The following is a 15,165-nucleotide window of genomic DNA, read 5'->3' as shown; positions in this document are numbered from 1 at the left end:
AAAGCCAAATTACACCACAAGCTCACTACACACTCACTACGGAAAACAAATGAAGCCGTTTATTTTAATTAAAAACTACAAATTGCTCATTGTAGATCAACACATGGGATTTTTCGGATTTAACAGAATTACGTCTATATTTCAACATCTGAAACACCCTGCTGAATCTTTCTTTTTCTTTTTTATTGAAATGGTTTACTCATTTCCCAAAAGCATGTGCACTACACAACTGACGCCATCCATGTGTGTGTGTGTCTGTGTGTTTGTGCCTCACTAACCGGAATAATGACCTGGGCAGGTGGTTGAAGCAACACGAGACTGAGCTCCCAGGACATTCACACAGCCATGCTAAACACACACCACTGTGCTGTGAGAACATGCACCTGTGATCTGAGAACCTCCTACAGTGTCAGTATGCCAGATATGACAGATGTGTGTGCGCGGCTGACATTTGTGTGTGTTGGCATCTGCACTTTACACAGCACACACACACACGCACAGTTCTAAAGGACAACGTCAAAACTAAGGATGTGAAGTGAAAGAAAAAGAAAAGAATGAAAGCACAGCTTATTCTATGGGGCGAGTGTTTGCTATGGGGCTCTTGCCACTGGGGATGATGCATGTTCCTTTGAAATGACGTCACTGAGCGATATGTTGCTATGTAACGTGCATGATTTGGCTGCTGGGATCTGCTTGTGCACTTCGTTTATGCCAGTATAATGTTCATAATATATGAATACGAGTGCACAGCGATACAGTTCAAGAAACATTAAAAACACCTGCTACATTATAAATACTAGAACTTGCAAAAACACCTGAAGCCTTAAAAAAATACTTTTATACACTCAGGTTTCAAATTGTATTTGTGAATCAAGTATCTATGAGCATGTGCACGTGTGTACGATACGTGTGAGGGTGCATATACTGTATGTGTGCAGGGTTCGGTAAGTGTGTGTGAATTCCTCCCTTGAGCAGAAGCTTTCTCCACTTTAGAGTCTGTATGTGCTGACAGAAGAGGCAGAGTTACACCCGTGGCTGTATGATGAAGCCAGAGAGGCGGTGGGCGACTGATATAGGTATCAAAGCCTGCCTCTTTGCCTTTGTGCCTTTGTGTGGTGGCCATCAAAGAATCCCATAGCCATCCGGGCATCCCACAGGATTGGCCTCTTATATAAGAACACACCAGCCAGCATACTGCAGGAGCGGCGCTGAGGGAGGTGGTCGGGGGAGGGAGGGAGGAAGGAAGAGATGCGCTAAATATTCTTCAGAATTTTCCCTTTTGCATCCTGCTTTGAGTTCATCTCATTCCCTAATTACTGTATATCTGCCCTTAATCATCTCGCTTTCACTGGGCTGCTTTCCTTCATGCTAATAAGAGCCCTCAGTAAATAAACACATTTCTGCCAACACTACTACTCACTATTTATGTACTAAATCTGATGTTTCATATTATATTTATGCAATAAATCCCTGTGTATTTACTGTATATGTGTATAACAGTGATGAAGTCAGGTAGCTTAGCACATTACTGTAGGTAATATCATTTGAAGTTTACCCTGAGTTTAACTTCCACCTTAGTGGAATGAGGTAACTTCTTTTATGAATGAAGAGATTAAAACAGACTAAAGGTGCCATTTAATCCACCCAGGCTAAGCTTCACTCTGCCGGTGCTTAATTCCGTCGAGCTAAGCAGCTGCAGAGGTACAATAGTCTGATGTAATGCTGCGAAGCATTCCTCCAGGTTTCTCAAACGGGATAACATCTTGTTAATGTAGCACGTCTGGGTAGAGAAATGCTGTGGCAAGGGGGGAAGCTGAGGCAACTTCAAAGCAACTGCACTGCCTGAGTGTATCGACTGTATGTTCAAGTTAGAACTAGAATCTGTAGCACACTCTGTCTTCACCAATACTCCAACACTGCGATTGTGCCTTGAGGGGTAGAGAGGGAAATCTGTGGGATCCTTCAAACGCAGATGTCCAACCTGCTCGGCTATATTATGCAAGTAAGGGCATTTGTCAGTTTGTCAGCCTTCAATGAACAGACACCAGAGGGGTTTCCAAGGGTACTGACACACAGACAAGCACAAATGGTGTCTGTGTCTGTGTGCAGGTGAGTGCACATGGTCATGCCAGGAAAAGATTACTCAAGCATGGAGCTCCAACTGTCTGAAGACATCTTTATCTTGGCGATCTTTGCTTTCCAGGATAGGTTTGTAAAAACGCTTGATTATGATAAAACTACTTTAGATCTGGGGCCTGAAGAAATATCCGTTCAAACAGATTTCAGATTCCCTGATAACAAAAGTCTGCGTGTCCATCTGTCTGTCTACGTGCACACCATCTATCTATCTATCTATCTATCTATCTATCTATCTATCTATCTATCTATCTATACATCTATCTATCTATCTATACATCTATCTATCTATCTATACATCTATCTATCTCTCTCTCTCTCTCTTACTACATGTAGGTCTAAATGGCTCAGGGAAAACTTCCCTTTGATGAATTCACTGTAAACAAGGGACCATCTTAGACAGATTGGATTCAATTACAGTCGGCTACGCTCTGAATAAGAGATAAGACAAAAATGCACAACCGTCCTCAAGGTGACAAGTTGAGTGAATGCTTGATGAATCTAAAGCAGCAGCCAAGGACACCGACTGCCTGCTCAGCCAAGAAGAAAGCACTGCAGAACTGTCTCACTGTATCCGGGCTGATCTCATCATATGGTGACACCCACTCACACCCAGCTGAGATCTAAGTCTTGGCTATACAAGTTTTACTCTAATGGAAAATCTTAAAAATACAGACATGGGTTCATAGAGAGTCCCACATGTGATATTAATATGTGGTGTTTAAACTTAAATAAGAAAGACTAATTCGGATTTTGTATGTGATAAATAAGTGAAAATATTTCCTGCTATAATATTATGTCAGTTCATTTACAAGGCATCAGAAATCGAGTTTTGTTCAACAGTGGCTCCCATCACAGATGGCTTACCAGTATCTTGGTGGTATAGGCGCTGTTGATTGCGATGGAATTGACCAGTATGTCGAGTGTTTTGGGGGGCAGAAGTCCAGGGTCTGGGATTAATTTGTGGTGCACATCTGCAATGTAACACTGCACGACCGTCATGCGGTTGGTGGTCAGCGTGCCTGTCTTGTCAGAGCAGATAGCGGTGGCGTTGCCCATCGTTTCGCACGCATCCAGGTGACGCACCAGGTTGTTGTCTTTCATCATTTTCTGTTGGTAGGAAACAGCATGATGATTGGGACATATTTGCACCTAAAAATGTTGTAAATGTCTTAATAAGCCCAGTACACACTGGCACTGCTTGAACTTCAGTGGATATAAATGAAGACAAATACAAGAAGAGGGATGTTTGTGCTTGTATAATATGTTTAAGTGCTTAAATAACTTTTCACAGCAGTCAAAGAAACAAAAAACTTTTAGTACTTGGCCTTCATCAAAATATTTTTTTCTTTTCGTGTCTGTGAATTGATAAGTGTGTTAACACAATGCAGGAATTAACTAATCCTCATGTATTCAAGCAAATCAAAATGTTCACTCTGGTGCTGACATTTACCCCAAAAAGTTAAATTAAAATAAGAGAAAATACCATAAAAGAATAAACACCATCATAAAAAAATCTGTGATATTCCCCCCCCCCCCTTTTTAAGCTACTGCTAAAGTTTTGTTGAAAATATATTAAACTAAAGCTCAGAGAACCATTAAAAATGCATACATGCCCTTACTGGGGTACAACGGCACCACAGTGTAAGTGCAGTGTCTGACATTGTTCACCTTGACAGAATACGCTAGGGAAATGGTGACGGCCAGCGGCAGCCCCTCCGGTACGGCCACCACCAACACAGTGACACCGATGATGAAGAACTTGACAAAGTACTGGATGTAAATGGGAGTGCACTCTGGCAACCACTGGAGCTTCTGCAATACAAAGTTGTCGATGGCAAAGTACAGGACCAGGATGATGACTGTGATGGCCGACATGAGCAAACCTGGGAAAGATACAACAGGTGTCAGCCAAGAAAAAATACTGATATAAGATAAAAGTGAAACATGCAACAAACAACATGTTCTCATTGGAAACTGCTGGAGGGAGTGTCTGATACTCAAGAGACTAAGTCTAAGAGGAGTTTCACTTTATTTTACACTTTGTTGATACACATGGGGAAATTTGTCTGTTGATTTGATTAGTGTCACATCCAGAGACCAACTCTAACCCTATCCTAATTCATATTGTAACATCCATGAAAAGGAATGTAACATCATACAATAAACAATGTGCTATTCCATAGGTGCTTATTTTTTGAATGGGATATTTTCTAATGACCTGGAATTATCAATAAGTGACGGTAAGAGCACCTCCAAAATTATCATAAAATTGAATCAACACCTCTCTAAATCTTATAGAATTCTAACTTTCATTAACATAGAAATTATTGCAGGGCTGTTCTATTAGACTGCATTCATCTTTAATAAGGTCTCACTTACAATCATCTTAGAGTGTGCTTGCTTGTGGGTGACCATAACCACATATCAAAAATCCTTCTATTGTCAAATGTCTAAAACTAATATTTGTGGGCTTAACTACATGCCAGCGTGTGTGGGAAAAAATCATTATGTGCTAATGATAGTTTGCTTCAGGTAGATTCAGATCAGAAGAGCCACAGTAAAATACAGTAAATAAAACCTGACATATATGCTAGAAGGTCACGACTCTGTAAGTGTATCAAGTCCAAATATTTTCTACCACTCTCACTGGAACAACATATGATCTTACAGTGCTGCTCGTACACTAATCCAGCCATGGTATATCATTGTTCTGACGCCACGTCCCCATTCCGTCACTCAGACCAGCAGCCGGATATAACAGCTCAAGTGAAATAAGAAAAAAGCTGCTTTATTCCAGGTTCTTTGAACTCCTTTGACAGCAGTCACGTAAGATTTTGAAATTCAACTTTAAAGAATCCTGAATTCTCCAGACTGGTCAGGAAACCTTTGCATTGCCGGGATAACATTTGTTTAACAATAATCCCACTATGTTGCTGCTGGGATGAAACCCACAATGTGGGAACATTTGCATCTGTTGCTAAAACTACTTACTGGTACAAATCTATCTCTTTTGTAAGTGTGTAAGAAATCTTCTGACAAAAATGACTTTAAATTAAATGACAATTGATGATAAAAGGTTTTGACGACAGTTGAAAGCTGCAGTTGTTTCCATGACAATGACTCAGCAATTTCCTTGAAGGCGAGTCATTTCGAAAAATGAAGTGCACAGGTTCTTATGTTTAATAATTCTGACAATTATTTCCTACCTGCTCTAACTGCTATAAGTGGCCTAAGAAGTGAGTCTTGCCTTTGTGCAATATCTTGCTTTGATGGACAGGGTGAAGGATCATTACCTTGTTGTCCCTGATTTAACTGCCTGACTGAGTGATGGACTTGTCCATGTGGACTTTGCTGTACCTGCTTTCCCAATCTGGACAGCCAGTTTGGTCAACTTCCCCTGCAGCACGGACTTCTCCTTCTTCGAGACGGACGGCTTCTTCTTCTCTTTTTCTTCGGTCTCTCCGCCTTCAGCACTCTTCAGAGGCTGCATCTCCATGGCAGCTGCTCCGTCCTGCTTCTTAACTGTAATCACCACAGAAAAAATACAGAAAGCAGCCTTGTTAGAAATGGAGATTAAACCGAAGAAATGAGGGGGAAGAGGGAGCCAGGCTGTGACACCCAGGTGATACACTTGGTTATACACAACTTAAAATGAGAAAAAATAGCTTGAGGTCCCATAAAAAGATTAAAGTATTGGTATGTTTAAACCTTAGATACATCAAAATGAGGAGTGTCTATTTTTGGTCTTAAGATTGCCTTCTTGGTAAAATCCAATGGATTGTGAACCATCAAGCGTAAAGAAAGTATAGTAATAAAGGTCTTATATGCTATAGTAAAGTGAAGCAATATGATTCTTAACAGTTGTGCTATCGTATCATCCCAACCACATATATACACTAAGTGATGAATAAGTAGTCCTCCATCCAAGGGATATGTCATGTTCACAGATTACTTAAGTTTGTAAAAAGCCTGCTTAATAATTAAATAATAATTGAAAAGCACATACTAATGTACATGAATCATATGTGATCTCACATTTCACTGAAACAAACTCATCATGAGGAAGGACACAAAACACAATAAGCCTGTCGACAGTTACCTGCTTTAAAAATCGACTTAATCAAAATGGCTTACACATTTTTCACCTGTCAAATTGTCCAAATCCAAATGGCTGTTAAAGATAATTTTCTAAAGCACATGATTGATACATTACTTACTTTTAATCACTCAGAAGAGTAATTGATATTGTATTTGCTTTATGCTGTAGAAACAAGGTCTTCTGTAAAAAAAAACTGGAAGTAGATCCTAAATTACCTCACTCTGTCTCGATCTAACACACACACACACATGCACACGCACACGCACACACACACGCACACGCACACACACACACACGCGCGCGCACACACGCACGCCCACACAGCGCAGTGCTTCTTTGTTAATGTAACCCATTACCAGGAATCATTCCAGGCCAGTTACCCAATCACAATAATGCACGTGTTTGATGCTTGTGAAAAACCTTTTAATGTAGAGCATTTGTCAAACTCTCTGGCTGTGCCTTTTGTTTTTCCTCCTCCGTAACACCAGACACACAGAAATCTGCTCAAAGTAAAAGAAACTCAGGACGAAGGCTCATCTCCTAAAAGCTGCATTATGTTCATTTGTCCCATTCACTGCTTTGTTTTGCTTTGGTGAAACCTTACATTTTTCATCTTGTTTCTATTATTCCACCTCACTATGCTTTTGTTTTAACAGAGGAAAGATTCACCAATGAGCCGAAACATGTTTTGGACCAACACCATATTAGCCAGGGGTGGTCATAAAGTTTCGGCTAATCAGTGTATTTTGACATGACATGAATGCTTAGACTTAAATACACTTTTAGATACTCATACACGTTGATAAAATAAAACAAATTTAAATGGTAAGAATGCTAATGATTCACAAATCAAAAATTTCAAGGAATATATTTCTTCTTTGTTAGTTTTTTTACTTTAGATTGTTTAAACTAAAGTTATGCCCCTAAAGGACACCATCAGAAATAACACAGCATGTATTTAATCCCAGACCAATTATGTCATAAAGTTTCATGAACAGTATACAGGGGAAACCAGGGAATGTGGTATATATCTATAGGGAGAGAACTAAAAGGACAGTTTGGGGTAACTTGGATGGAAAATGGAAGTCTGAGTTGATACACTAGTTGAGAAACAAGTTGTTCTCTTTGAGAGAACAAGACAAGTCGACAACACGACACGAACAACAACAGAACAACAGACCAGGGACAATACATCGCTGACAGACAGTGAAGAGCAGTTTCTAACCTAATATGACTGCAAGTAAAACCTGGGTCAAATAAAAGGTCTCAGTCCTTCCAACACTAGAATTAGCAGAGCACAATCCTTTGTTTAGAACAAAAAAGTAGGCTTAAATAAATAAAGTACCACAGGATTTTCCACCTGCATTTGACCCAGAGCTTACATCACACACCATAGAAGGGAAAAGATGAGAAGAAGAGGGAGGAGGAGGGAGGAGGAGGAAGAGGAGGAGGAGGAGGTGGAAGAGGCAGGAGAGGAGAGAGTGAACGATATGGTTTGATTACCTTTTATCTGGTTGCTCTCCATATTGCCATCTTGCATTTTACCTATGATGGAGACATACAAGACAGTAACGACAAAAATAACCAAGGCAGACAAGTCAACAAATCATCAGCACAGAGACAACACACAAACAGACAGTGAGAGCCAAAGAATCACAGACAGGAGACAGGAAAATGACTTTTAATACCACGTCACCGCGACAGTCACATAGAAAGGCTCATGGTATGTAAGTGATGTAATGTAACTAGCAGCTATAACTAGCAGCAAGGGGTTCATAAAATAAACTGTAGTGTGCAAATTTAAATAAGGATTTAATGGACTTTATTTCATTGCATAATAACCAGTTAATAAAAATGTTTAATGGGTCTTTCTGAAATATAAATATTTTGATATCAAAGTATAGAGTGTGACAAAAGAATATCCAGAAGACTAATAAGGAAAACTGCACACTTTCTGCTGATAATCTATTCATATTCTGATTTGAAAGACGCACATTGTGAGCACAGGTAATTCCACACATATTATCAAATATCAGTGACAAATCGTCAGGGTATAAAATGGGATTTCAAGACATAGATGCAGCATTTGCACCGAACACTGACAGTGAGGGAGAGCACACCCCAAACCCGCACACACACACAAATACGAGAGACGGCATGCATTAGAGGAGAATTCAGACGGCACATGCAAGATCACACACTCAGAGGGCAGCAGACTGGAGATCTGAACGATATAGTGACCAGAGAGAGAGAGAGAGAGAGAGAGAGAGAGAGAGAGAGAGAGAGAGAGAGAGAGAGAAAGCGAGACGCCCACGTGGTGAAGTTACATAAGAACAACTGGAGGAAAATCTAAATCTAACTTCGGGGACAGTAATTGTGGTTATGCGCATGAATTCTGCTTATACAAGAAGTATACTAAAATCAAGCAGTATTCTTTATCTTCTTTGTAGTCTAATACAATACTTAACATTCTTCTTTGATGTTTGCGCTTTTAAATCAAATGTACACACATTGTGTTTACAAAATAAGACATTACAATTAAGAGAGCATTTATTATACACTGCAGTGTTGATCCCATTATCTTCCCAGGCTATAATTACAGAGATATGCACTGTTTGTCTCAGTGGTAAGCAGGCTATAAATTGCACAGAATCCACATTTCAGTGCTTTAGACTTAAAACGCCGAAAGATAATTATTCAGGTGGAGCCAGAAGAGCAGATTTCCACGGAATCTTCTGCATGAATATTGTGGGGAACAGAAATGCCTCGTTTCACCTCCACGTCCACATAAGCCAATTCCCCAGAGTCAAAATAAAGCTGAAGATGACAAATCGCTCCATTCCAGCCCAGGACAGCACAAGGTCACCATTACAATGCAAATCACGCCCCTTCCTGCCTTGAGTACAAACACTTTGGGGCTGCTCTCCAAGGAGACGAGGATAAGAGAGAGCCCAGTGCAACAATGACTGAAGTTAATCTTTTGGCATCCCGTCCAGCTAAAACAGAAATGAAGGATTTGCACTAAGCAATCTCAGAGGACCCCAAACTGAGGGAGATGGCCCTACAGTAGGATTTTACCCTCACTATTCAAGTGGCATCTTGTTTACGGTCAGAAATCTGAACCTACGTAACAGATATTTTGTTTTTACTTATTCAGGGTCATTCTTTATTGTGGGTCAACTTTCTTTTCAGATGAGAGGTTAAATACCATTCTCAGTATGAAGCTTCAGCCAGCAGCCAGTTAGCTTAGCTTAGCATAAATGAGTGGAAAGAAGGTAAAACAGCTCACTGGATGCTGTCAAATTATTTAAAAAATCTGCCTAACAACACATCTAAAGCTCAGTAATAAACACGGTATATCTTGCTTGCTCTTCTCTGATCTGTACAAAATCCAAGTGTAAAACCAACATGTGGAGGTTATGTGCTGGCCTTTTACTTAGCCAGGAGACAGTGTGGATGATTGGTAAATCCAATGAATTGTCAAACAACTTCTTTGAAGACACCAAATTCTTCACAAACTTTGTATTTTATAAAGGAATATATCAAGTTTTATAAGGTTTCCACCACTTTTACTACTTTCACCTAATAAAGGCTTTTATTTGGAGCAATAGTCTAAGTCGTTACAGATTTTTCCAACTTGATTGAAAGCATTAAAATATCAACAATAGCACAGAGGGAAAAATACAATAGACTAATTTCTACAAATAAAGAGGACATGCACTGGCAGGATTGATACAAAGGAGTCCAACACATGAGAGAGAAGGTAGAGCAGAGGGTGAGCGCCCATGGTAGGAGGCAGCGGGAGAAAGGTGAAGGTAGAAGGAGTCAGAGGTCACGACAGAGAGACATCAAAGATCAGATGGTTGGTCAACCTACCATTAATTAGGCTGCCACTGCCAGGGGCATTAATGCCTGCAGCCCCATCCGTGGCTATAGTTGCGATAGGGTGGATAGGGGGATGGGAGCAGTCTAGCCATGAGGGTCGAACGTGAATGAACAAAACAAACACACACAAGCGCCCACACACAACACACACACACGCACACATATGCACACACAGGACAATGAACAGAAATAACATGGTTATAGCACATTTAATAAATTCAGCATGTGTAGACTGTGTGTGAAGGCTAAAATGTGTGCATTTATTTGTGTATGTAACTGTTATTATATTTACCTAACTCACAAGCTTTAGGAAATGTTAATATACAAACATTGGACAAACATAAAACATGAAATCTGAACATAACATGGAAAATGATACAACAGAAGCCAGAGCTTCGAATAATAAAAAAAAAACTACGGTAAATTGGTTCAACAAGACACATTTTTGTTTCAGTGTACTGTATAAAAGTCTGTATCAGTGGTGCTAATATTGTATTTGACCTCTGTCATAATATGTATTGATTGAATTTATTGTCATTTTACTGTCACACAGTGAGAAGTTAATTTCAACCATGTTATTCGTGTTAAAGCTTTTAGCATCACAAAATCATGATTTCAGCAAAATATGTGAAATAAATATGTTAAAACTTTTGTTACATAACAATTTTAAAAATTAACTATCCGATGTAACAACAAAAAATGTAAAAGGGCTCACATATTAGCCAGGGAAATGAGGATTCTCAGAAATCCAGGTCTTGGCATTTTCAAGTGTGATACACAGGAAACTGAATGTGCTTGAGGTCCTGTAAGACATTTCCATCCTCATCTGAAACTATTCTTTAGGTCTAACTGGGGGGAGTCGCAGGTATTTCATTGTTTGGGAAGTTGTTAACACCTAGTTGTTGACCCACATAGCCTCATGTGAGTTGTAATGGCCACATGAATAAGGGTGTGAGTGGGAGTTAAGCTGCATGAGATGGTATTTCAAGGCTGCAGGTGGTGACGCAGACCACCCCTCTGTTTCCTGATGGATACTCCAGTTTGGCAGATGGCCTCTTTCACTCATCTTTCAACATGTCATCTCTGACCAGTGTGAATTCACTGATCATCACTAAACAAGAACCTCAAGCAAGTGCAGTTACCTTCGTATCACACTTGGGTATTAGTTAAGGAAATACACATGTGCCAACTAGTTAAGTTGGGGGCGCAAGACATTTTTTTGAGAAGTTTTGTAGTTAAAATTATTTATTTTTATTTTTCAAAAACCCAGAATGGATCTTGCATGTCTTTAAAAAAAAAACTGTAATCAATGAAAAAAAAAGAAATGGAATGAAAGATTCTGTTTTGCTTGGATTCTTCTTCAGCTCTTTCTGGTATTTTTGCTTCATTGTTCACAAAAACACACCAAATTATAGCAGTTCAGAAGTTTTATCACAATTCGATGATTTATTTTCTCAAACTATTGCGTTCTCTAATGAAACAACCCAGCAGCAACTTTGCTGGTATTTCTTATGTGAGCATTGTTTCATCAAAAAATATATCTGAAAAATAAAGTTATGAATAAGTTAAATAAGAATAAATAAGTTATATTTATATAATCTCAATGTAACTTGAAATTAATCCGTTTAAGATCAGATAAGATTAGTTATTATTAAAGGAAGTATTAAAGGAAATTGTATGGTAGTTTTTCTTGTTGGATATTAACAGAAATTTATGTACAACTGTAGTGTATTTTAACCCCTTAAAACAAATGAAGGGGTCAGAACTATGGACAGAACTTACGTTACATTGAAATAGCTCATGTAGATGTGGTGACTGACTGTGTATTGATCAATAGATTAATCTGTTCTGTTTGTCCTGCAGTTGTCAGATGTATGACTATTATAATGTTTGTCACTTTAATAAAGTTGGTCGGCTGCTGATGACATAGCGAGTGGTGTCCGAATTCCTAGGGAAACAATTACGGTACAAGTCCAAACGTGAAGAGATACAGTTTTTGTTCCTGTTAAGATTGGAGGAAGAAAGTATTTTTCACAGAGGGTGACATGTTTACTGTTGCGTCGTGTAGTGAGACAGTTCTGAAACACAACATACAGTGTGATATCCACGCAAGCTTCACAGCTGTCCAAAGAGGCACAGGTAACAGGGGCCTCAAATCACGACAGAAGTAAATGTACCTAATGTAATATGCATCTTAATGAAGCTTATACTTTCTACTTTACTCTGTATTGCTGGTACGTGTGCTGTACACCTGCAAGGCTGTCGCTCTCCTGTCATTGTTCTGTTGTGCAGCAATAAAATGAGTCTGACAGCCTTTCTCTATTCATGGCATTCAACACGTCTATGAAACAGGCCGGCGTTGAATGCTTTAGCTAGTTAGTTAGATGAAAGCACAGCGTGTTATAGCAGGAGAGGATTATGCTTTGTGAAATGTGTCATCTGTCAGCACTTAAAAAGATGCAGTGTTGTGGTTATGATGAGGCTTCTCTTTTTAAGTGAGGAATTGAAACTGAAGGAAAGGGTGCTTGGCTAAAGGAACAGGAGTGAAGCGTCAGGGTGGTTTATCGGGGGGAAACATCAGGGGGGTGAGATCTAAAGGATCAAGTATCACTCCCAGAGGTCATAGCAAGGTGATACTCTACCTGTATTCCGGTGTCCGTCTTCCGCTGCCCGATCTTCAAGGGGGAATGATAAAGAGAGGAAGAACAATGATGCACCTGATGCTGGACACTGCAGATCACAACTGTACCAGCATCACTCATTTCATACAGTATTTATACACATGCAGCAACGACTGTTGTGCACAGAGGCCTCATTATGTACAATAAACTGCATAGAGTTGAAATGTGAGTTTAAGCAGGTGGTCATTGATTCATTGTTGTTTATAACCTTTATGAATCCTTAAAGACAGGCCTAACATGCATTGACTGTACATAGTTAGTAAAAGCTTGTATGTCGGAAAAACTAATTGCCTCAGTAGTTCGAGAAGCAACTGCAGAAAAACTCTATCTGCAAATATTAATAAGATGATAAATTAATGATATAATCATCTTACCTTTCTTTTCTTTCTTCTCTTCTTCTTCTGTGCTGGCCCCCAACAGCGTGAAGATGATGCCAGTCTGAGAGTTCTCACCGACGGCAGTCACCACCATGCGCCCTGACCCCTCCATCACATGAGTCCCTGGGAACAGGCGAGATAATATTTAATAATAATAATAATAATATGTTACAGCTAGAGTAGAAATATCTTCTGCTTGCTTAAAAATAACCTTCTTTGCACCTCCATCATGATTGTGAACTTTCTGTTAGTGAAAGTTGACGTCAGCAGTGGTCTGCACCCTGCTCTGACTCTGACTATAGAACGGCTCCATATTGAGGATGACATTATGAAAATATTCCTAGGTGTGTTTGTTAGGTCACTGTGTTCCAGTTTCATCGTACATACATTTTATAAACATACATATTGTCCTGCTAGATTGATTGAAAACTGAGGAGCAGCGGAAAAGAGCGACAATTCCAACACTTTAAACAAACATTAATAAACCCCAAAGTCGACATCTTCATTTACTGTTATATTCTAAAATTAACGTGATGGAGTTGAGCGCCGCAGTCAGGTAAAACAATTGTGTCAGTGTGCAAACACTTGAAGGCTACACAACATTGTGTATGTGAATATGTACAGTACACACATAGAAAACGATTAACCTTTGCCAAAGCGAGTCGATGAGCGTGAATAAGAGACTAATTAAAGGAGGCAGCAAAGATGTGAGAACAGATTAACCAACGTTTGTGGTACCAGTGATATTCGTTATTTCTAAGAATCATACAGCTGCAAATTCTGTTGACACAGCTGCAGCAAATACTGAAGCAATAAAAAGGTGAAAACTAGATTAAAAAACAGTGACTTCCAGGCAGGCGGTAGTGTCGTCTGCATTTATATTCAGATTATAATTAAAGACTTTTTGTTTTCTGTCTGAGGTACTGCCTGTTATTTGATTTGATTTTTTTTTTTTTTTTACAATAGTTCTGTAAAAGGAGGTAGAAAAAAAAAACTTGAATATTATAACAACTTCAAACATTTTCCTGAGGCTGTCGACTGAAATGATTATAAACCAATTATTCTGAATCCTCTACAGAAACATGTACAACAGGATATTTCTGTCATTCAATTGAAAGCAATGAATGGAAATCAATAACATTAAACTAAATTAGTTAAAAGTCAGAAATAAGCCACTTTCACAAAGGAGATAACAATATCATAGAAGAGGAAAAGTATAGACAGTGTCAAAGTTGAGTCACCACCTCTGCCTTTTGTCCCTTTCTCCTTAGCAAATCAATATAGTTTGTACGAAAACACGACAGTGACAGTATCTCATCTACATCAAGAGAGAGCCTCTGCTGGCATCCTACCAGACAACAGCATGGGGTCCCTGTTCGCTTCCTTCTTCACGTGGTCTGACTCTCCGGTCAGTGATGACTCATCGATCTTCAGGTCATTGCCCTGGATCAACACACCATCAGCTGGAAGCAGATCACCTGCAGCAACAGAGACAGTGGATTTATTGCATATCTGGATTTAATAGAAACTAAATTGTCGAGAAAAAAACAACTATTCAAAATAAGAGACTTAACATAGGTTTGAGTTAACATCATTCAGGATAGATAATTGAGAGGATGTGTATGTTAGTACAGAGACAAGCACATAGCTTAAACACACAAAACAAACCAATGTAATAGTGGGGTGTTACAGTGTTAAAGTGATGTTACCTCAACACACACTGTACTTTAATGCTAAAATGTAGCTTTGATATTTTATTTGCTTTAGGCGAAAATAACCTGAATCCCTCGGCTGGAACCATGGAAATAACAGAACAATCGACAGTCAGTCAAAAGTCACAGGGAATGTCCAAACAAATATTTAATGGTTTTTGTTTCAAATCTCTCTGAACAATAAATCTACACCAAGAAGACATTTGCTATTCGAGTTGACCTCCCTTACAGTATGAAATGAGGTGAGTTAACTCTAACACATCCAACCAATG

At 39.2% G+C, this 15,165-nt stretch overlaps 1 protein-coding gene across 6 annotated transcripts in view; it reads right to left on the bottom strand.

The window, feature by feature from the left end:
- atp2b2 (ATPase plasma membrane Ca2+ transporting 2) overlaps positions 1-15,165 on the bottom strand; it is a 64,197-nt gene that overhangs the window by 23,458 nt on the left and 25,574 nt on the right. For 4 of the 6 annotated variants that reach the window (XM_034584750.1, XM_034584752.1, XM_034584748.1 and 1 more), the window contains exons 4-11: positions 14,534-14,659; positions 13,179-13,304; positions 12,766-12,798; positions 10,115-10,207; positions 7,742-7,783; positions 5,497-5,661; positions 3,808-4,022; positions 3,004-3,246 (exon numbers count right to left, since the gene is read on the bottom strand). In XM_034584750.1, the coding sequence (XP_034440641.1) occupies positions 3,004-3,246; positions 3,808-4,022; positions 5,497-5,661; positions 7,742-7,783; positions 10,115-10,207; positions 12,766-12,798; positions 13,179-13,304; positions 14,534-14,659 (1,043 nt within the window). The remainder of the gene's footprint in view (positions 1-3,003; positions 3,247-3,807; positions 4,023-5,496; positions 5,662-7,741; positions 7,784-10,114; positions 10,208-12,765; positions 12,799-13,178; positions 13,305-14,533; positions 14,660-15,165) is intronic. The other 2 variants (XM_034584749.1, XM_034584751.1) reach the window with 2 other exon arrangements.

Source organism: Hippoglossus hippoglossus, chromosome 5, assembly GCF_009819705.1.
Source record: "Hippoglossus hippoglossus isolate fHipHip1 chromosome 5, fHipHip1.pri, whole genome shotgun sequence".
Classification (NCBI taxonomy): domain Eukaryota; kingdom Metazoa; phylum Chordata; class Actinopteri; order Pleuronectiformes; family Pleuronectidae; genus Hippoglossus; species Hippoglossus hippoglossus.
Note: the sequence above shows the minus strand (reverse complement) of the source record. Positions and strands in the feature narration are given on the sequence as shown.